This window comes from Balaenoptera borealis, assembly GCF_965194805.1.
Source record: "Balaenoptera borealis genome assembly, chromosome: 20".
Lineage (NCBI taxonomy): Eukaryota > Metazoa > Chordata > Mammalia > Artiodactyla > Balaenopteridae > Balaenoptera > Balaenoptera borealis.
In genome coordinates, this window is record NC_138879.1 from 43,450,863 (window position 1) to 43,473,990 (window position 23,128).

Consider the following 23,128-nt stretch of genomic DNA (forward strand, 5'->3'; position numbering starts at 1 on the left):
CAAACCCAAGTTCATCTTGAGCCCTTTTCAACAAAATATTATGTTGAAATGTATAAAGTTGACTTACAAAAGTAGTAATGTCATGCAGTTCAACCTAATGGTGTTTTTTTTTTTTAATGGTCCTACCACTAATATTGATTAATATTTCATAAATTTCCTTCTGGTCTTTTATACATCTTTTGATCATTGGGACCATATTTTTCATACAATTTTATATCCTTTTAAAAATTTTTTGGGGGCTTGCCTGGTGGCGCAGTGGTTGAGAATCTGCCTGCCAATGCAGGGGACACGGGTTCGAGCCCTGGTCTGGGAAGATCCCACATGCCGCGGAGCAACTAGGCCCGTGAGCCACAACTACTGAGCCTGCGCGTCTGGAGCCTGTGCTCCGCAACAAGAGAGGCCGCGATAGTGAGAGGCCCGCGCACCGCGATGAAGAGTGGCCCCCGCTTGCCACAACTAGAGAAAGCCCTCGCATAGAAACGAAGACCCAACACAGTCAAAAATAAATATAAATAAATAAATAAATAAAAATTAAAAAAAAATTCAAAACAAGAATATTTTTTAAAAAATTTCTTTACATTATATTTCTTATCATATTACTATAGATGCTTCATGACATCATTTTTTTAAACATCTTTATTGGAGTATAATTGCTTTACAATGTTGTGTTAGTTTCTGCTATGTAACAAAGTGAATCAGCTATATGTATACATATATCCCCATATCCCCTCCCTCTTGCATCTCCCTCCCACCCTCCCTATCCCACCCCTCTAGGTGGTCACAAGCACCGAGCTAATCTCCCTGTGCTATGTAGCTGCTTCCCACTAGCTATCTATTTTACATTTGGTAGTGTATATATGTCAATGCTACTCTCTCACTTCGTCGCAGCTTACCCTTCCCCTTCCCCGTGTCCTCAAGTCCATTCTCTACGCATGACATCATTTTAATAGCTATGTAATTGTCCATGCGGGTATATATATTTCTTTGTTGTTGGATACATAGATGGTGACTGATTTTTCACTGTTATACATAACATCGTAGTGAGTAACTTTGTGCCCAAACCCTTTTCCCTCTTTAACACTGTATTTTCCCTCCTTAACACTGAATTTTCCCTCTTTAACACAGTATTTTCCCTCTTTAACACTGTATTTTCAAGCACCACAATCTACTGTAGTTGGTCTCCCTCACTCATCTAAGCTTCGTGAAGACAGGGCCAGGTCAGTGTGTCCTCTGTTTTATCCCCGGCAACTGTCTGCAACAACACAGGGATTCGATAAATATGTTTGAAATAAATGAAGAAATGAGTGGGGGTAAAAAATAATAAACAATAAATGAGACGACTTGAGGTCACAAAAGTGTTTTCCTTTCTTTTAAAAAAATTTTTAAAAAATTTTTATTGGAGTATAGCTGATTTACAATGTTGTGTTAGTTTCAGTTGTACAGCAAAGTGAATCAGTTATACATATACATACATCCACTCTTTTTTTAGATTCTTTTCCCCTATAGGCCATTACAGAGTATTGAGTTCCCTGTTCTATACAGTAGGTTCTTATTAGTTATCTATTTTATATATGTAGTGTGTGTATGTCAATCCCAATCTCCCAGTTTATCCCTCCCCGCCTTATCCCCTGGTAACCATAAGTTTGTTTTCTACATCAGTGACTCTACTTCTGTTTTGTAAATAAGTTCATTTATATGATTTTTTTAGATTCCACATATAAGCGATATCATATGATATTTGTCTTTCGGTGTCTATGTCTTACTTCACTCAGTATGACAATCTCTAAGCCCATCCATGTTCCTGCAAATGGCATTATTTTGTTCTTTTTTACATCTGAGTAATATTCCATTGCATATATGTGCCACATCTTCTTTATCCATTCCTCTGTTGATGGACATTTAGGTTGCTCTTTTTAAAAATTTTTTTAAAAATTGAAGTACAGTTGGTTTACAATATCGTGTTAGTTTCAGGTGTACAGCACAGCAATTCATTTATACATATATGTAAGTAAATATATATATATGTTCTTTTTCAGATTCTTTTCCCTTATAAGTTATTACAAAATATTGAATATAGTTCCTGTGCTATGCAGTAGGTCCTTGTTGGAAGTGTTTTCCTTTCTGAAGGAAAGAAATAACGGGCAGGCATGTGTAACAGGGGAAGCTCAAACAGTCATGCAGAAGAATCTGATGGAATTAACCTATTTGTCTATTTATTTATTTAAAAGTTTTATTATGTATTTATTTATTTATTTTATTTTTGGCCCCTTTAGGTCTTTGTTGCTGCATGCGGGCTTTCTCTAGCTGCGTCAAGCAGGGGCTACTCTTCATTGAAGTGCATGGGCTTCTCGTTGCAGTGGCTTCTCTTGTTGTGGAGCAGGGGCTCCTCTTGTTGTGGGGCAGGGGGGTCTAGGCGCGAGGGCTCAGTAGTTGTGGCACACGGACTTAGTTGCTCCGCGGCATGTGGGATCTTCCCAGACCAGGGATCAAACCCGTGTCTCCTGCATTGGCAGGTGGATTCTTAACCACTGTGCCACCAGGGAAGTCTCCCACTGGTGTCTTTTAGTGAGTAGATGTTCTTAACTTAAATGAGATCCAATTTATTCATTTTTTTTTTCCTTTACGGTTAATGCTTTTCATTTCCTATTTTAGAAATATTTGCCTATGTCAAGATCATGAAGTTATGGAGCATGAATTTTTAATAATTTTCCTGAAGAAAATTAACCTTTGGAATATTATACATGCGATCATTCATTAATTTTTTTAACAATCACTTAATGAATCCCTATGTGTGCCAGGTGATGTGCTGGGTATTATAAGGGATATAATTATGGCTTGAATCCCTCTTGCACTCTAGACGGATCTAAAGTGGCTCGGAGAGGTGATGTCACTTGCCCCAGTTCACACTGCTGCTTTGCTGGGTTAAAACAGGGTTAAAACACAGGACTGACTGATTCCAGAGTCTGAGCATACCATGAGCTCCTCTGTCTCCAGGACTGTTGAGCCACCAGGAATGGATTTTTGACATATTCTAGTTGGTAGTTTCCAGGTCACCTTGGGAAAATGTAGAGTCAAATAAGGAGACAAAAACACACGGTCAAAAGCAAAAAAAACCCCCAAAACCTTACAGTTCACGTTTGCCTGTACTATGAGGGAGATGTGAGTCACGTGCTTGAGAGAAGGGAGAGGATGCCTTTGGCTCAGGATAATGGAAGGCTTCTCAGTGTACCCTTGTTGGCCCTGAAAAGGTGAGAAGAATTCAGGTCATTTTAGGGACAGAGCATCCTAGGGAAAGGGACCAGCAGGCACAAAGGCGCAGAGGAGAGATGCCCAGAACATCTCCTGAGTGGGTATCTTAATCAGGAAGTGATCAGCTCCAAGTAACAGAATACTGATCGAAAGTGCCTTAAACAAGGTCAGTTATTCCCTCACTGAACCATAAGTCTGCAGGTAGGTGGTTTCAAGGGTTTGTCCCGCAGCTAAACAATGTTATCAAGGCCTGTTCTTCTAGCCCTTGTCAGCATTGCCTGTCCACTGGAGAGACAGCTGCTCCTCTGAGTTCATCCTCCCACCACCAGAGCCACAAGAAGAAAAGGGAGGTGCCCGCTTCCCCTCCCACACCCCCTCCCACTCTTGATCAGGGTATAAAATCTTTCCCACTTAGGTCCCAAACAGAACCACACCTACTTTTTTTTTTTTTTTTGCCAGTGCTCCGCTTGTGTGCGGGATCTTAGTTTCCCAGACCGCCAGGGAATTCCCGCACACCCACTCTTATCTTAATCTTTAGTAAAGGGAAATAGGATTCCCATAACTGGTTCACCTTCCCGGACATCGCCACTGGCAGGGATCTGTTAGGAAGGAGGAGAGGCAGCATGTGGGTGCCTGGCGGTGAGCGGACAGAAACAGCTGGAAGAGCAAGGTGAGGCCAGAGTTGGAGGTTTAGTCAGCACTGGGGCCAGGACAGGGAGGGTGTGTGTAAGGACAGGGACGGGGTTAGGCTGACGGAAAGCTGAGAAATCAGGTGGTGCGGGGTTATTGCAGGAGCCCAATGGAGACAATGAGGCTCTGACTGAAGTGGCCACAGGGAGAGGTAAAAAGATGTTTTGCAGGTAAGGCTGATAGAATTTCATGTGTTTTAAACTGCAAGATGCCACACAGTAGTGAGTCATGAAATTAATATCAATTTAGTGGTTCCAATTAACCCACTTTTTTTTTTTTTGAATCTTGTCCCCCCCTCAGTATTCTACATGTCTTTTGTCTCTTTTTTAACTTGACTTTGTCCTGTTTCCTTTTAAATCTCTCTGAACATTGCTTCTCCGTCTTTTGGGGCATCCTCTACTCGCACCCAATGCTCGTGCTCCCAGGGTTCTCTCCTGGACTCCCTGTGCTTTCCTCACACCGTCCCTCTCCCTGGCTCAGCCAGGCATTCTCCCGGGATAAAGTGCCATTTCCTTATGGCACAGCCTAGTCCTCTCCCTTACATATCTAACCATCTACTGGACATCTCCACCCAATGTCCTGTGGGTTAAAGACAGATCAGTGTTAAAAAAAAAACAAACAGATCAGTGTTTTTTAAAAATTGAAATACACACACACAAACTGAAATACAGTAGAAAATGTCAAGGTGCATCCTATGTAAAAACACAAATATTTTCTTTCTCGCTCTTTCTTAAAATTTTTAAAAATTTATGTATTTGTGTTGTTTTGTTTTGTTTTGTTTTGGCTGTGTTGGGTCTTCATTGCTGTGCGCGGCTTCCTCTAGTTGCGGCGAGCGGGGGCTACCCTTCCTTGCAGTGCGCAGACTTCTCATTGCGGTGGCTTCTCTTGTTGCAGAGCTCGGGCTCTAGGCACGCAGGTTTCAGTAGTTGCAGCACGTGGGCTCCGTAGTTGTGGCTCATGGGCTCTAGAGCGCAGGCTCAGTAGTTGTGGCACACGGGCCCAGTTGCTCCGCGGCATGCGGGATCTTCCTGGGCCAGGGCTCGAACCCGTGTCCCATTGGCAGGCAGATTCTTAACCACTGCGCCACCAGGGAAGCCCCTGTCTCGTTTTTTAAATAGACGTATAGTTGATTTACTATGCTGTGTTAGTTTCAGGCGTACAGCAAAGTGATTCAGTTAAAATATATATGTTCTTTTTCAGATTCTTTTCCATTATAGGTTATTACAAAATACTGAGTATAGTTCCCTGTGCTATACAGTAGGTCCTTGTTGGTACAAGTATTTTTAAATGAAGCTTTTGTTTCACACGTACATCATCAATGTGTCCTGGGTCACGTTCAAAAAAGTTTTGAAAACATAGGAACTAGATAACGGGCTAGATGCAGGCATGGGAAGGGCCAGGGCCATCTGCATCTGGGCAGCAAAAACAGGGAAGTGAGGAGCTGGTTTCTGGGAAGATGATGACTTTCATTTTGAACCCACTGGTTCTGATTTACAGTAAATCACGCATAGTGGTTGCCTCTTACTACTTCCAGGCTCTTGTCAAAGTAATTCTGAATGAATGCTCTGAGGAATGAGGGAGTTTCCCCTCAAGGTCATTAATAATCAGCTCCAAAGAAGAGCTGAAACTTTAATAGGGGAAGTAACATTTACTGCACACTTATTCTATGCCAGGCTCTCTGCATCCAGTCTCTAACGAGAAATCCTCTCAGCAGGATTTCCTGGCGGTGTGAGGCAGGTACCATTACCTCCACTTCACAAATGAGGAAGCTGAGGTTCAGGGGGATGAGAAACTGTCTAAGGTTGTGCAGGTAGCAAGTCATTTGTTATATCTTGCCAGTGAACCACAGCATCTCAGAAAGCATCAATCACCAGCGTTCCTTATGGCCTCGTGTATTGGTTTTCTAGGGCTGCTGTAACAAATCACCACAAACTGGGCAGCTTAAAACAACAGAAATGTATTCTCTCACAGTTCTGGAGCCCAGAAGCCTGAAATCAAGATGCAAGCAGGGTTGGTTCCTTCTGCAGGCAAATCTGTACCATGCCTGTCTCCCAGCTTGTGGTGTGTGTGACCTGCTGATGATCCTTGGCCTTGGCTTGTGGATGCATCATTCTAAGCTCCGCCTCCATTTTCACCTGCATTCACAGGGTCGTCTTCTTATAAGGACACCAGTCATATCGGATTAGCTGCCCCCCACCCCCTGTAGTGTGACGGCATTTTAATCTTAACTGATTATGTTTGCAATGACCCTCTTTCCAAATAAGGCCACAATCTTTTTTGAGGGATACATTTCAACTCATTAACACCTCATTAAGTGGAATAAACCTTGGAGTTAAAAGGAAATTATTTCCCATTGGTTTGGAGAATTTTGCACAAAAAGTTGGCTTTATTTTGTGTTGGATTCCTAAGTTCCGCAGAAATTGGCAAGAATCCTAGAATTCTCATGAGTACTTATAACTGGCCACATCTCCACCACCTCCAGGACAGTAGCTACACAGACACTGCTGCCTCATAAAAATGCAAACACACCATCTTTCCCTCCCAAAGCCACCGCCCTCCTGACTTCCCTGTTTTTCACAAAATTAGCTAAAGTCGTCCCATCTTTCCTGAAAGAACCCAGAGTCAGCAACAGAGACATCAGTGGTTTAATGGATAAGGGATCTTACACATTTGAAGCAAAAGGGTTCTGGAGCGGCACCACATGGTGCAGGGCAGGACATGGTAGCAGTCTTCATTGGGTGTGTGTGTGGGGGGGAGAGGTCACCAGTTACAGAGGGAAATGACGTCAGATGGGTACATTGGTTACCAGGGAAACCAGCAGAGGAGCACAGCCCCTCACTGCCCCTTTGATAAACTATCCCAGTGGAGATGTTTTGGGCTATAGATTAGAAAAATCACTAGCTGGGGCTGGGGGCAAGTACAAAGGCATTTACTGATTAGGCTCTATGATTAGGAGCGAAGGTCAGCCACCTGAGTAGGGTGTAGGAGAAGCAGGGACTGTTCCAGCAGGGGATGTACAGAGAGCAAGAGAACAGTCATCCTGAGTGGCCTGATCACACAACCTCCCAGGTTCAGTTCCTTATGGTTGCCTGTCCCTTGAGAAGATACACTAGCTTCCAAATACACTTTGCTACCAGGCTCTTTACCTCCAATCCGGCCTCACACTTCGGCATATGCCCCAATTTTTAGAAACACACCTCAGATCTGACTCTACAAAAGCCCCGGTGGTTTCCAGTTACCTCGTGGAACTATTCAGCTGCTCCATTCTGCATTCGAGGCCCAGCCAAATTTGGAGCCAGCCTCAGCTCTCTCCATCCCTTCCAAATAGGATACTTTCGAGGCCCAGTGTCAAAGCCACCTCCTCCCACCTCTCCCTTCCTTGAAGGCTGTCTTCACACAGTTCCCCCTTTGAGCTCCTGAAACACCACCTCGCATCTGTCCCAGTTATTCCATTTTACCTGGTGATTTGGTTATGTATGTTCCTGCCTACACTCCCCCACCAGACTCTAGGAAGGGCCCCAATAGGAGCTCATCAATCTGTATGCCTAGATAATAAACCCAGAGAGTCTCCCCAAAGGAGGGATCTTGCCAACTACAGGCTAAAACCCGCCCAGGCGTTCTCTTCCCAGACATTCTGCTCACCGGCAGTCAGGGGCCGGAGAGGGCGAGGCCGTTTCCCGGATGCAGTGGAAGGAGCCTGCGGCGCACCCGGGGGCTCCGGATCCCGGCACAATCCCGGCCGGCGTCTGCCAAGAGGCGCAGCGAAGCGGCTGCCCATAGCCCAGCGGGAACCAGCTCGGGCCGGCCGGAACGCCGCTTCCGCTGGAACCTTTCTACTGAAAGGCCGGGCGCTTTTGGGCGAGGCACGCAGGAACCGGAAGTTAGTGGAGGAAGACGGGCGCGGGAACCTACTGCTTTAACGTGGAAGATGAACATCCTTAGTCTCCTCTTGGCGGGAGGTAGGGTGCCTGCAATACTAGGTGAATCTCCCGTCTGACATTAGCCCCTGGTCCTGGAGTATTTCCCCCTTGGGTTCCGTGTCTTGGAGTCCCCGCTGAGTTGGCGGGGCGGTTCTGGTCGCCGAGCCTAGGAGCGATTGTGCTTTCTTCCCTGGGTTAGGGGTCCACGAGCGACTCCTCGGACTGGGCCGAGGGCGGAGGGTTCAGAGTCTAACGGCTGCTTGCTTGCTTCTGGATGCGTTATTGTCCTGTGGCCGCAATGTCAAAGTTTCCATTGGTTTTACAAAGTTGCTCCTTATATGGTTTTTCTTCTTTGTAGAAATATAGTCATGGTAGAAATCTTGAAAAGTGTACAAAAGAAAATAAAAACCGCCCTTAAATCTACCACTCAGCTAAAACATTTATTATAAACGTATAAAATTTGGTTGTTTTTCTCTTTTTTTGGCTGCGCCATGTGGCTTGCGGGATCTTAGTTCCCCCACCAGGGATTGAACCCTGGCCCTGGCAGTGAAAGCACCAAGTCCTAAACCACTGGACTGCCAGAGAATTCCCTAAAATTTAGTTTTATTTAGTTCCACTGGATGAGAAAGAAACTATTGAAGATAAATATTGTTTAAAAGATCTATTAATTGGAAAAAGATTTCTCTAAGGTTAAAAGTTTCAAAAACGTTAAGCAGTTGAAATCATTTTTTTAAATACATGCTTCTTTATGGACATAAAATAAGATTTCTAGGTAGTAAAACCTAGGCGTTATCCATAAAAATCAGAAGATATCTCTTATAGATATGATCCGCTAGTTCTTTCTTTTTGGTTGCGTTGGGTCTTCGTTGCTGCACGTGGGCTTTCTCTAGCTGCAGCGAGCGGGGGCTACTCTCTGTTGCTGTGCCTGGGCTTCTCATTGTGGCGGCTTCTCTTGTTGCGGAGCACGGGCTCTAGGCACGCGGGCTTCAGTAGTTGTGGCACGCAGCCTCAGTAGTTGTGGCTCGCGGGCTCTAGAGCGCAAGCTCAGTAGCTGTGGCGCACAGGCCTAGTTGCTCCGCGGCATGTGGGATCTCCCGGACCAGGGCTCGAACCCGTGTCCCCTGCATTGGCAGGCGGATTCTTAACCACTGCGCCATCAGGGAAACCCCACTAGTTGTTAAATTATAGGAAAGTTAATGTCACTTTGCAAAGGCTCTGGTTAGGCCACAACTAATGCTAAAAGGAACTAAGACGTCTCAACTTACATTTTCCTAAAATTTCCTTTTAGGGAGGTGGAGATGTTTTCCAGTTCCATTAGGGTCCTCCTTATTCCAGGCCCTACATAATTCCTGCTGTCGGAAAAAATCCACTGCACCAAAGAAAATTATTCCCCATGTTGATTTTTCTGATGAAAACGCAAAGGAGTCTGGAAAGGCACTTGACAAGCTCTTCTCTTCAGAACAGCAGGCTTCCATCTTGCATGTGTTGAATACAGCGTCTAATAAAGAACTTGAAGCTTTCACATTGCTCCGTGGAAAAAAGTCCCTCAGCATTGTAGAGCACAGAGAAAAGTTTGGGCCATTTCAGAATTTGGAGAGTTTAATGAATGTGCCCTTGTTCCAGTATAAAACCACCATTCAAGTTTGTAACTCCATTCTTAATCCAGAGACTGGAGGGAAAAAAAGGAAGTTACAGGAAAATCGTCTCTTGAGAAAGCTCATCAAACCAGAAATAGGAAGAGAGAGACTTAAGGTATACTTTTTTTCTTAATGCGTCTTATACTGCCTAAATATTTGGGAACCAAAGCACTATTCTGAGCACCAAGACGGGGTTCTTCAGGCATATTATAGTTTAGTTGGTGGGCCCAGAGATACACATATAAATAGATAATCTATTATATGGTTATTTTCAAAGTATGAGATGTACAGGTAGTAAATTGGCAATTTAGAGGAGAGAACTGTGCATTGGGGAATGTTTACTAGAAGAACTCAGCCTGGATCATGGAGAGAGAACTAGGCTAGCGGGAAGAGGAAGGCATTCTAGGAAGAAAGGACAGTTGATGTAGAGAAGTAGGTCTGGGCAAGACTTATTTAGGAGGAATGTTGAGAAGATACATGGCTGTTTTCCTAGGCTTCTCCTTCATCTCACATGTTCATTCTACTCCTATTACTTCTGATCTGTTTCTTGTGCTTCTTCACTGTGACCTAGATTCTTAATACTTTGTTGTGCAACAGGCACCTAACACAAATCCCCACCTCTAGTCTATAGACGCCTCCCGTCCACCTTCCACACAGCTGTCCATGTTCTTTCTGAAATGTATATCTCATGTTACACCTGAATGTTATATGCTTTGGTGGCTCCCTGTAGCTCTCAGGATAAAGGAAGTTACTTTTTGCAGAAATCTGCCTACCCTTCTGCCCTTTTCCCACTTGCACTCTTTATTCCACTGCCTGAGTGAGAGGTGTCAGCCTGTATTTGCAGACATCTGGGCAAATAACTCCCCGTTTACCACTTTACTCATTCTCCTAGTCCTCCAGTAAGTCTTCCTGACCATTTCTCCTCTCTACAGTGTAACTTGTATGGTGGCATTTCTTATAATATATGGTTATGTCCCTTGTTTCCCAGTATCTGGCACATTCCCCAGCAACATTTGAATATTTGAATGCCTACTTTGAGCTAGGTGCTGAGAACAAGTAAAAGTTCTGTTCAACAAGTAAAAGACTGCTACTGGTTACCTTTTAATAATAATTACTCTTTAACAATTCTTAGTTCATAAACTGTAAATATACTTCTATTACATAATTTGGATTTCTGAGTTTGTATCTTAAATTTTATATGTTAAAATGTTTACACTTGTAATTAAACCAGCCTTTTTTGTTTTAGGCGATTAATAGTATTGTATCCATTGTTTCTGGTACTCGAAGAATTGCCTGGGCTCACCTTGATCGTCAATTGGCAGTGCTGGACTGGCAGCAAACTGAATATTGCCGATTGATGAAAGGAACGTACCTATCATCTGCCTACTTAGAAGAGGTAAGGCAGTTGCACCTCCAAAGCCCTACCTGCTAGAGCTTCTTGTGTCGTCTTTTAGTCCTAAAAGGAATGAAATAAGATAGTAAGGATGGGTTTTCTTTTGGTACTTATTATTCACCCATTCCTATGTTTTCCATCACTTACGATTTTTTAAAAATTGAATCATTTATTTCAAGAAATGCCTTATGAATCAAAGGCAGATCCTGAGAAAATCAGTGGTAAAGTATATTACTCTAAATGTTAAGAAACTTCATTACCATATTTATAAAGCTTACTCTTCAAACGCTATTACTTATTGTCTCATTTAGTCTTCAAAACCTGGTGAGATGGGCAGTAATGATCATCCTGATTATATCTATGAAAACTGGTTCAATCAAGTATATGATGTGATTAGTCAGTTGCACAGGTGATTGATTCTAGGCTAGTTATTCCAACCATATACTCTACCCTAGAATTTTTTAAAAGCTAAATAAGACAATTTTGTCTAATCTTAAAGCCAATATAGTTTTTAGGAATTATGAAGCCCATTGTACAGATGAAGAAACTAGTAATTAGGAGGATTAACTGACTTGTCTTAGCTCAGCTTGTTCCTGCTAGAAAGAACTTGGCTGTCCTGACCCCTTCATAAAGTGCTTTTTCAATTACTTCAGAATTGTCAGTAGCAATATTATGTAAGTTATATATTTAAAAAATAGAAGTGGGACAGAGAGGGGGCCCAAACAATAAAACTTAATGAATTATTTCTGTTCACTTATTTTATCTTCCCTCCTTCTCCCCCCCCCGCCCCCCCCCCCCCCAAAAAAAAAGATTTCTTCAGTTGTTTCAAAGATGCCTAAAGCCGACTTCTATGTTCTGGAGAAAACAGGACCTTCATTTCAGAACTCATCTCTGTTTCCTATACTATTACATTTCCACATCATGGAAGCCATGCTGTATGCCTTGCTGAATACGACTTTTACCCGGGATGGCCGTCATCAGGTGCTGAGCATGAATCGAAACGCAGTGGGGAAGCACTTTGAACTGATGATTGGTGACACACGGACTAGTGGAAAAGAGGTAGTGAAGCAGCTCCTCTCAGAGTCTGTACTGAAAGAAGAGCCTCGGGTATTCTTCCCACCAGATAAGATAGTCCGCTACAGACAGATGTTTTCATCTACTGAACAATACAGGGTAGAAGAGTTATATGATTCATTATTACAAGCTATTGCCTTCTATGAACTGGCAGTTTTTAATACTGAATCTTAAAATTCTGAGGTTAGTATGTTACATGTTCTTAATATCATATTAATTTATATTTATTAGGTCTGAAGTTGTAAAACCAACTGTTTTGAACATCCATGTTAATGGAGAAGAAAACATAAGTTTGAGTGTATTTAGATGTTTAAAGTCAGACTTTTGGCTACTGAATGGTTTACACAATAATAAACCAAGGCTAAATCAATAAATATGAGATTCTGTGCCTTTTGGGTTTAAGCGTTAGAAAATAAGATGTTCCCTAAACATCCAAAACAAGAAACAAAGTTATCTTCCTTAAAAGGCAAATGCCATCTATACTAAAGGATTTGCATTATTATCATACTGTTAAAATAGGGAATAATGAATTTTCTGGATGGTGCTCACCGTGGGAATAAAGCTAAATATAATTGATAACACAACTTGTGGAATCCTCCTCTTACTCTGAAAGTACAATGTGGTTTGATGCACTGCCTCCAGAAGGGAGTTTTCATCAGCTCAATCTATTAAGCCCAAAACAAACAAGCTTTGTTTAATAAGCTCATTTTTTTTTTTTGGCTGCACCACGCAGCATGCAGGATCTTAGTTCCCCAACCAGGGATCGAACCTGTGCCCCCTACAGTGGAAGCATGGAGTCTTAACCACTGGACTGCCAGGGAAGCCCAATAGGCTCATTTTTTTTTTTTTTTACATTATTTATTTGGTTGCGCCGGGTCTTAGTTGCAGCATGTGGGCTCCTTAGTTGTGGCATGTGAACTCTCAGTTGCAGCATGCATATGGGATCTAGTTCCCTGACCAGGGATCGAACCCAGGCCCCCTCCACTGGGAGTGCGGAGTCTTAAGCACTGTGCCACCAGGGAAGTCCCTAGGCTCATTTTTAAACTTTGAAATATTTTACTTAACAGACCATCTTTTGAGAAAAGTAGCACTTTTTTCCCCACATCTCTCCATTTCCATTAGACTTGCCTTAGTTCAGGCCCTCATTATATCTCACCTATACTGAACCCAAGTCTCTCTGATGTCAAAGCATTAAGTCTTTTCTTTCCTTTAATCTAAAAGTGAAGTATACTTGTTGGGAAAAAAAAAAATTCAAATAATCAGAAATCTATAAAATACATGGAAGTCCTCCCTTCCAGCACCTCCAACTCCCTAGGCAGTTTGATGTACACTCTAAACTTGTGGCCATGCACATGTAAATCTCTACATATGTGACTGTATACGTGAGCATCTCCACCTCGGAACTGTTGTAGATACCTCCAAGTACACGTCTGAAATCATTCTCTTTCCTCCTGACCATCTCATTTGCCATTGTTTTATACTTCAGTAAACAGTTTCACCAACTATTCAATTGTTCATGCCAGATGTGTGGCATTCTACTTCTTACATTTCTGGAAATAGCTGTAGTGAAATGTGTCCAAATTAGACATTTATAGGATAAGATGCTAAGTACTGAAGAGTCATCAAATTTGGTTACTTTTATCACAAAAGTAAATCTTAAGTCTTACAGACACCTTTAAGAATTGAGAAAATTTTCTCAAAATTATGCTTAACCTTAAAAAAAAAAAAAGATATTAAATGTGTCCCTATTAGGGAGGAAAATACCCCCATTATTTCTTGGTTTTTGATCATTTAAATACAATTCTATGGAGTTATTTTACTTTGGTTCCTCAATTGATGAGGATTATCCAAATTTTCTAATAATTAAAGACCAAATTAACTGGTAAATACTCTACAGGTAGTGGACTTTTGCATTCAGTAGAAAAAAATAAATCCATATACTTAAAAAAAAAATGCCTTAGATGTTATTCTCTCTTTTGTACAGGGACAAAACCTATAAGATATAGCCTATATCCAAGCCTATACAATATCCATATTTACCCAGATGATTACATCTGGAACTCTCTAAACATTGCAGTCTTTTAGCTTTAGCCTTTAATTAAATCAGTGTACTATCAATACAAGAAAAGGTAGGTTGAACAAATAAGAGGTAAAAACATTTTGCACACAGGTATACATCTATTTTTCAACTGTACAAAATTAGGATCCTTACCTTTTGAAGTGAAAATTAATTCACCAGATAATGTAACTGAATATTAAGCTAATATATAAACACTTGAAATAGGAAACTACTTTCAGATACATCTGATTGCAAAAATGATTTTCAGTGAAATGTGGTATTTTAAAATCTTGTAATTAAAAATATATACTTTCTCCAAAAATATAACCTTAAGTCGAAATGGCTATCATGTAGAAATCCTAGGGTAGAACCCTTTGTTACAGTTTCAGTGAATAGCAGTTTGTCCAAAATGTTTATATTATCATTAATATCTTTATGAAATAAAACATCGATGATATAAAAATACAAGAAAAATGTACAAATGATTTGAGTTGTCAAAATATACAAGATATCACATTTGTATGATTGCTAAAAAAGATTTATGAAAACTACAGTTCATAATCTTGATTTCACCTTGTCCGGGTTCAGTGATTCACATGGTAGAATATGCTGGATGAGTACACTAAAAATAATTTTATCAGGAAGATCTTACTTTTTGAAATTTCTTTCCTAGGAAGTCTGCTTATGTATTATACATGTTATTTTGTATTTTGGATTGTGTAAACTTATTTTTAAAAAAGATTATCACCTAGGTGATTCACATTCACAGCCTGGATTAAGGGTCACCAAAAGGGGAAAAATTATGGATTAGTTCAGCACTGAAGCACCTTTAGAAATGTTCAATGAACTCTACCTTCTAGAAACAGCTCACACACATACAAAAATACTCCAACAACACTAAATCAGATAATACAAAAAAATTCAAAAAAACCCCACCACTACCACAATTATAAATACAATTTGTAACTCAAATCTTTTCATTCTAAATATTTACACACTAATAAAAAATATACAAATAGTCTGTTTTAAATGTACATTAAGAGAAATAAACTCTTCCATGAAAATCACTATAAAAATGTCTCTTAAAGACCATGTAAGAATCTGTACAAGACACTGTAAATGTAGGATATTAAGGGAAGCCAGCTGCCAAAGTGTTCATAGTCTCTTTTGAAATGTTAAGATGAATTCCTTCAAGATAGTGCAGGAATCTGTCAAAATTACAAGGAAAAACACACTTAAATATTAATAGTTCCATCAGATGAGAATATTTATCAGTCTTGAAATAGTTACATAAAATGTTTTTACAGAAACTACCTTCTTTTACTTTTTCCTTGTTCTTTTAGCTTCTCAGTCTTACAAATGTTTCGAAGAGTTGGCAAGTATTCTATTATACTAGCTTGTCTATTACCCAGGTTCGGAAGAGATAGGCTAGAAAACACACTTTTGATGACTGCTATCCTCTTCCAAGCACTGCTGTAAATTAAAAGTAATGCATTATTTTTTGATTTTTAATGCCCAATAAAAATGCAACAATCCCAAAACCAGCTGCTGGCCTCTGCTTCTCCCTGCTTCTGGTCTAGACTAGATTAACTGTATTCCAGATTCACTTCCTATATCATTTTCAACACATCAGTCACTCCCATACTGAAAAGACTTTAATGGCTACCTGCTGTCTGCATAGCAAATCCAGACCCCTTCCCTGTTATCCAAGAGTCTCCCAAATCTAACCCCCACCCCAATCTCTCACCTTTTCTTCCCAGCAATCAGGCTGGTCTCCTTAACTGTCTCATTAGAAGCTACATTATTAATATGAAGGGCTTACCATGATCAATAAAGCCCAGCATTTCAAAATTAGTAAGAGAAAGAAACTAATAATTTCCCCTTTACCATTTATTATTTAAAAATAAAAAGTAAACAGAAGTCAAGACTTACTCTAAATTAGCTGCTGACTGACTGAAGTGTACATTGTTGCGCTTTTGTGAAACATAAAATGTAAGTTCTTTTGTTGGATCTTTTCCTACTTTCTTGCAAGAATTCAGGGAGGTTTCCAACGCTTTTGAAATAGTAGAAGAACATTTAGTAAAGCTGAGAGCTTCTACAGCTGCCTTTAATTCTCCAGAGCTTTGAGAAGTCCATCCATCACTACTCTCGAGACTAAACTCATCACAAAGTCCACTTTTAACCTTTCCATTTGTCCAGCCAAAATCATTTTTACCAAATTCCCTATGTTCCCTTACATCAGTTAAAAGGGCATCTAAGAAGGACATGTTGTCCATGAACTCAGTGAGAGAATTTAAACAGTGAGAAACAAGGACAGAATATTTTTTTTCTGCTGGTGTTTTAGGAGAACGAGGAATAGATTCAACTTTTGACTCTAGACATTTGTTTAGTTTCTTTGCCTCTGGATTGCTTTCTTTATCTCTGGCTTTGCTTTCTTCTGAATTTGGAGAAGATGCAGAGGAAAGGCTAATAAATTCATCAGAAAAGTCCAATTCGGTGTCAAATAAGTCACTATCATCTAAAATTACCATCTTTTTCTTACGTTTCCTTTTTTGTGACTTTTTCAATGGCTTCTCTCCTTCAGAAGGTTTCCTAGCAAGACATTTCATATTTTTTGTTGCTGCATTGGTGTCCACACTTACTGATGAACCAGAAAAGTTTTCTGTTTCTGGAATGATATTAACAGGTAATGGTAGAATGAACTCAAGATTACTATATAAGAAATCTACATTCCGCATTTGGAATTCTGTAAGAAGCTGGATGAGCTTATGCCATTCTTCCTTTGTTCTGATTTTGTGCTGAAAAACAATATTGAGTAAAGAAATGTCATAACAGTACATAGTCTGAACATTTTTCTACCTATATGAATATAGTGTCATTCCTATCTATTTTCAAAGTAATGAGTCGCTAACCCTCATAATTTTATTAACCTACTCTTCCCTAATACATCAAATAGTATCATGAGTCTAAAAGATTAACTTAGACTGTTAATTTAAAAAATTAAATTCTCTAATAGTCAGTATATACCCTAATTCAATCATTAGAAGCTCATTTGCTAAAAAACTACTGTTCTGAAATTGTCTTTTTTTATCTGAAATACTTCTAAGTTCTATTCTAAATTCTATAATATACATTTAGAGCAATGCCTATGCACCATTTGTCAAAGTGGTACAATGTGCTAAAATCAGAAATCTGAAGCCTGTAAAAATTACTGGTAAATTTAAGTTAACCTTAAGATTCAAAAGACAGAAGTGAGTGTTGGGAAGATGAAAAAGAACATAAATTTACTAGACATTGAAAATACCTTCAAAAATGAAAATAAGTCTTCAGATGGGGAAAAAATGTTCTTAAGGCCAAACAAGGTCTCAGCACAGCCAGTGTCACATTTGGGAAGGTCCGTTGGATTCCTTTTAGTATTTTTAGCATTATTTTTGGAATCAGGGTCATCTTCAGAGCAAACAAGTTGTACATTTCTGCTATTTCCTCCTACAAAATTAGTAAAAGAAAACCTTAGCTATCCATATTTTTATCAAATTGTAGCAAGCAATTATTTAAAATCCAAGATCCTTTGGCATTTTTTTTAAATAAACGTATTTATTTATCTATTTATTTTTGGCTGTGTTGGGTCTTTGCTGTGGGCAGGTCCTCTCTAGTTGCAGCCAGGGGGGACCACTCTTAGTTGCAATGCGTCGTGGCCTCTCCTGTTGCAGAGCATGGGCTCCAGAGTGCAGGCTCAGTAGTTGTGGCACACAGGCTTACTGCCTCCGCGGCATGTGGGATCTTCCCAGGCCAGGGATTGAACCCACGTCCCCTGCATTGGCAGGCGGATTCTTAACCACTGCGCCACCAGGGAAGTCGCCTTAGGCACTTTTTGGACCTAATCCTCGTTTTTTTATTCTCCCCGTATGCATCTAATTCATAAAGCGTACAATACAAACACGATTTCTACATAGGTTAAGTGGGGCTGGGGTGTGGGGTGGGCTTACAAAACAATCTAACAGAAAAAAGGACAAGGACTGCACAGGCAAGTCACAGAAGAAACACAAATATCGAATAAACTCATAAAAAGATGTACGATTTTACCAGTGATCATGGAAATGGAAATTGAAATAAGATACCATTCATTTTTCACCTTCTAAATTGGCAAAACTAAAAAAGATATTCACTGCATACTTTATCGACAAACTGAAGATGACTTAAATGTCACCTAGTAGGTAATGGTTAATTAAATTATGTTACATCCACTTTCTATTATGGAATAGCACGCAGCTGTGAAAAAGAGAGGGCTAGAACTATACATACTGACAATAAATTGTGAGGTAAGAAAAAGCAAATTGTTTAACAATACATATAGTACTGGTTAATTTTGCTAAATAAGTAGGTAGCAATATTTGTATATGCATAGATAAAGGTCTAACAGTAGCTACCTTTAAGAAGTGGGGGAAGATCTTTTACTTTTTACATTATATACTTCTGTATTGTTTGATTTCCAATGAGTGTGTATCTGTGTGTTTTTTTTAAGACAGGAATGAAATGCATTTAAGATCTTCAAGAAAAGAAATAATGCTAAAGTTCTTGGTACTGCATTTTATAACCAGTAATATGGTGATAGTTATTAACTATTTTGTTTAAAATAGGATATTATCCATGTCTTATTTATCATATTTACTTCTAAGAAATAGTTAAAACTGCCAGCCTAAATTGAATTAAATACTTTGCAAAAGAATATTAAATTTTGAACTAATCTGAAAACCAATAAGGGATTAATATTACAGAACTTCACCTTTTTTAAAATTAAATATTTGTATATTTCCCAGAGCAGGATCTGTAACTACAGAACTGTGACTATGGAGCATGGAAACCACAAACTATGAACTTCTTCAGGGAAGGAACTATGTCTTATTCATATAAACACAGGACCTGGCATGGAGAAAGTCCTCAGTAAATGTCTGTGACTTGAATTAGGTAACAATGACTGAAGATTGATAAGAAATAAAATAAAGCATTTCTGAAATAATAGAGTTCTTAGGAAAGAGAGAATTATAGGCTATTAGGGAAGCTGAAAAGGAACTTACAATACAGTCATTTAAAAATAATTTACATATGGAAAAATTACCAATACTTATTTTTTTATTAAGTGAAAAAAGGAAGTTACTAAATAATATAATTCTATTTGTTTATAAGAAACTATGTTTTTAAATGTACAAGTAACCATTTGTTCCAGGTTCAGTTTAATTGTATTTACCCACATTTAATGCTTACAAAACTTTTCATCAACTAAGTTGATGTATGTATGTTTCTTTTAATATTAACATGATACCTCAATGCTCAAAATTTTTATAATCTTTCAAATATTTTGGTACAGCATATATTTTAATATAGGATCCCATTACAGAAATTTCTTTTACAACAAATCAACTTACGGCAAAAAGATAATGGCCTTTCTTCTAAAAATCCACCTCCACTTCTAATCCAGAATTGTAAGTAAAGGATACTTTTTCTGATATCACAAGTATTTGCAGTTAGCAATGTTACAAAATCTTTTACATCGGTTCTAAAATTCTCAGTCAAGCAGATCATCTGTAGGTAGCTGGCAACATTTAGCTGAGAGAGTGAGAGAAAGAGAGAGACAGAAGGGGAGAGGTGGGGGTAGGAGGGAGAGAGACACAGGAAAGAAACATGGTCAACTGCAGAGTTAACAGAAATACATCAATAACATATCAAAAAGCAAGCCAAATTTTGCTAAGATTCACAATATCTTAAGCTCTTATTGAGAATGATTGATCTAGAAAAATATAAAGGAATATGGTACCAAATTAAAAGCATTTACATAAACTTCTTTTATTAACTGTATATAGTCTGAGACAGCAAGGAAAATTTTATGGGAGATCCTCCAACCTGAATCCTGAAGGCCATTTTATTAAACCTTAAGAAAATCCCTTAGGATTAAATAATGGTACAACTTGATGGAACATTTTACAGCCATTAAAATGATAAATAGAAATACTACAGTGGTACTGAAAAATACCTACTATATAATTTTTGAAAACCAGAGTTCAAAAATTATATAAATGCATGCATAAAAGAATAAATGTATGTAAGCAAGAAATAGAAGAAAAAATTTTAAATACATGTTATTTGTTGGCAGTAAATAAACCAAGTACATTTTTTTCATTTTAGTTAGTGTACAATTAATATTGCTATGTTTTTTATAAAACAACAAAATATGTACAGTTCTCTTCCCATTGTTGTTTATGGAAAGCTTTTTACCTTGAAGAGCTAAAACATATAAAATTATATTCACATTTCACAGATTTTACAAGACCACTAGCATTTTTACATTACAGTAAACAAGACAATTAAAAAATATTTTCCCCTATGATATCTTTGACTTTATTCTATACATACATATTATTCTTGCACACATCTGGGACTTCTGCTTCCCACAGACTGGGAATTCTGCTTTCAATAACAAAGGAGTACCTACTATCAGACAAACCTTACCATCGATAATAACTATAAATTCTATAATCAACTACAAAAAAATATAAAAAGCCAACTACCTGAATGAACAAGAGAGTAACCAAGGCAAAAGAAAAGGCAAAAGAAAATGGAAGGAAAATCAACACTCAGAAAAATGAAATGGCCCTGGGTGAATCCCCACCACACCTTTTAAAACTGATTTTTGACTGAGTGCAGGCTACAGCAGTGGTAGCTAAAACTCAGAAACTCACAGTGTTACTGGCTTGAACCAAGGGACAGAGTTTGGGATGACTGCAGCAGCTGGAAAGTGAGAGGGGAGGTCCACAAAGGTAGAGAAACAGAAATTCTAGCTATAAAGGAGAATGCAAATCACTGATTGATGCTTGAACTTCACATGTGTGAGCCTGTCTCAAAGCAGCCCAGCTAAAACTAAAAGCACTGAACAGAATTTTAGTTGAACAGGAGAATACTTGTTCAGAGGAACATAACAGAAACCAGAATATGTACTGGTATATGTATCATTCACAAAGTACAAGATAAAAATCTAAAATCACTAGACATACAAAGAAATAGGAAAAGTAACCAATACCTCAGAGACAAGACAATCAATAGAGACTGATCACAAGATGACAAAGAAGTTGGAATTAGCAACAAAGAACTTTAGAACAGCTAGTAAAACTATGCTTAAGGAAAACATGCTTATAATGAACAAACAGGAAATCTCAGCAGAAAAATAGAAACTATAAAAAAGAAGCAAATAAAAATCGTAAAACTAAAAACCGTAATATTAGAATACAGTGGATGGGCCTCATGGAAGAAAGGAGATGGCAGGAAAAAGGGTCAGTAACTCGAAGATAAATCAATATAAATCACCAAAGCAGAAGTACAAACAGAAAAAACTGGGGGGTTAGGGAGGAAACAGCACACCTCAGTGACATGCGGGACAATGTAAAGTGTCTAACCTACCAGTAATTAAATCCCCAGAAGGGATAAAGAGAGAAAAGGAAAATAAAATAAATTTGAAAAAATGAGACTAAAAACTTCCCTAATTGGAGGAATGATATATAATTAAGGATTATAGATATCCAAGAACCACAAGGAGTACAAATATGAAAAATAATACCTAGGAACATCACAAGCAAACTGCTGAAAACTAAAGTTAAAGAGAGTATCCTGAAGGCATCTAGAAGAAAATGACACACTACATATGAGGCAAAAAAATAAATAAATTTTTAAACTGCTGACGTTATGAAGACGTTCTGTTATGTAACATAACAGAAACAGTCGTGACCAAAAAAAACAATGAAATGACATGTGTAAAGTACTGATGGAAAAACTGAAGGAAATCTAATGTCATCCACTGCCAGCAGACCTGTTCTATAAGAAATGCTAATGAAGTCCTTCAAGCTGAAGAGAAACAAAACCAAAGAAAAACTCAGATCTTCATAAAGAAGTGAAGAACATCAAAATTTACAAGCATATAGGTAAACATAAACTCAACTTTTTACCCTCTTAATTTCTTTAAAACATATGACTGGCTAAAGCAAAAAACAGAGCATTGTATCAAGTTTGTAACGGTGTAAACATAAAATATTTGAAAATTAAAGCATAAAAGATAGAGGGATGGTAAATGGACTTATATTTCTACAAGGTTCTTAGATTCTCTGTAAATCAGTATAATATGCAAATCTCAGGATGCATATTTTAATCTCTAGAGAAACTACTAAAAAATAAGTCCTAACCCATCTCATATGGCCTGGAAACTATACACCAATATCCTTCATGAATGTAGATACAAAAATCCATAACAAAATATGAGCAAATCAAATCCAGAAATATATAAAGGACATAATACATCGTGACCATGTTATCCTAAGAATGCAAGACGGGTCTGACATTAAAAAAATCAACCGATGTCATTCACCATATTAGTAGAATCAAAAAGATAAATGATAAGATTGTCTCAAAAGATGGAGAAAAAGTACTTGACAAAATTCAACACCATTCACAATAAAAACTCTCACCTAACTGATAAAGAGCATCTATGAAAATATACAGCAAATATCATACTTAATGGTGAAAGAATGACTGCTTTCACCCCAACATTAGGAACAAGTTAGAGATGCCACTCCAAATTCTATTCAATACTGCAGGTATGTTGGCACTAGCCACTAGAATATGGCAAAAAGAAATTAAAGGACAGATTGCACAGGAAGAAATAAAAGTGGAAGCAATAAACGTGGTTTTAACTGACATGACCATCAATATAGAAAATTCTAAGGAATCTACTACTAGAACTAACTACTTAGTTTAGCAAGGTCACATGATACAAAAATCAATTGTATTTCTATATACTGGCAAAAAACAACTGGAAATTGGAATGTTTTTTTTGTTTATTTGGCCACGGTGCGTGGCTTGCGGGATCATAGTTCCCCAACCAGGGACTGAACCCAGGCCTCCTGCAGTGGAAGCGCAGAGTCCTAACCACTGAACTGCCGGGGAATTCCCAGGAAATTGAAATCTTAAAATGTAATTTACTATAACATCAAAAACCATTAAATACCTAGGACTAAATTTATCAAAATATGTGCAAGGTCTGTACAATGAAAACGACAAAACATTG

General features: G+C 38.6%; 3 protein-coding genes across 10 annotated transcripts in view; 1 reads left to right on the forward strand and 2 right to left on the reverse strand.

The window, feature by feature from the left end:
* The window catches only part of ADAP2 (ArfGAP with dual PH domains 2), a gene marked incomplete at its 5' end in the record, with an annotated part of 68,199 nt that extends 60,482 nt beyond the window's left edge, over positions 1–7,717 (reverse strand). For all 4 annotated transcript variants that reach the window (XM_082370917.1, XM_082370918.1, XM_082370922.1 and 1 more), the window contains one exon: positions 7,582–7,717. In XM_082370917.1, the coding sequence (XP_082227043.1) occupies positions 7,582–7,717 (136 nt within the window). The remainder of the gene's footprint in view (positions 1–7,581) is intronic.
* Positions 7,718–7,762: 45 nt separating this feature from the next.
* Positions 7,763–12,547, forward strand: TEFM (transcription elongation factor, mitochondrial). Of its 2 annotated transcripts, none has more exons than XM_082370931.1 (4): positions 7,763–7,898; positions 9,148–9,611; positions 10,743–10,892; positions 11,700–12,547. In XM_082370931.1, exons 1-4 carry the CDS (start codon positions 7,868–7,870, stop codon positions 12,135–12,137), a joined length of 1,083 nt encoding a protein of 360 aa, XP_082227057.1. In that variant the 5' UTR covers positions 7,763–7,867; the 3' UTR covers positions 12,138–12,547. The 2 variants fall into 2 exon arrangements, with proteins under 2 accessions (XP_082227057.1, XP_082227058.1); XM_082370932.1 differs by having other exon boundaries at positions 7,812–7,919.
* A 1,361-nt stretch (positions 12,548–13,908) lies between these two features.
* The window catches only part of ATAD5 (ATPase family AAA domain containing 5), a 41,085-nt gene continuing 31,865 nt past the window's right edge, over positions 13,909–23,128 (reverse strand). For 2 of the 4 annotated variants that reach the window (XM_082370854.1, XM_082370857.1), the window contains 5 exons: positions 19,446–19,626; positions 17,327–17,508; positions 15,955–16,820; positions 15,337–15,495; positions 13,909–15,230 (listed from right to left, as the gene is read on the reverse strand). In XM_082370854.1, coding sequence (XP_082226980.1) covers positions 15,152–15,230; positions 15,337–15,495; positions 15,955–16,820; positions 17,327–17,508; positions 19,446–19,626 — 1,467 coding nt within the window. In that variant the 3' untranslated portion in view covers positions 13,909–15,151. Of the gene's footprint in view, positions 15,257–15,336; positions 15,496–15,954; positions 16,821–17,326; positions 17,509–19,445; positions 19,627–23,128 lie in introns of all 4 variants that reach the window. The other 2 variants (XM_082370856.1, XM_082370855.1) reach the window with 2 other exon arrangements.

Coding starts and splice junctions, on each gene's coding strand:
- TEFM (XM_082370932.1), top strand. CDS start 7,868: ATGAACATCCTTAGTCTCCTCTTGGCGGGAGGTAGGGTGCCTGCAATA. Junction 7,920..9,147: donor TAGGGTGCCTGCAATACTAG/GTGAATCTCCCG, acceptor ATTTCCTTTTAG/GGAGGTGGAGATGTTTTCCA. Junction 10,893..11,699: donor CATCTGCCTACTTAGAAGAG/GTAAGGCAGTTG, acceptor CCAAAAAAAAAG/ATTTCTTCAGTTGTTTCAAA.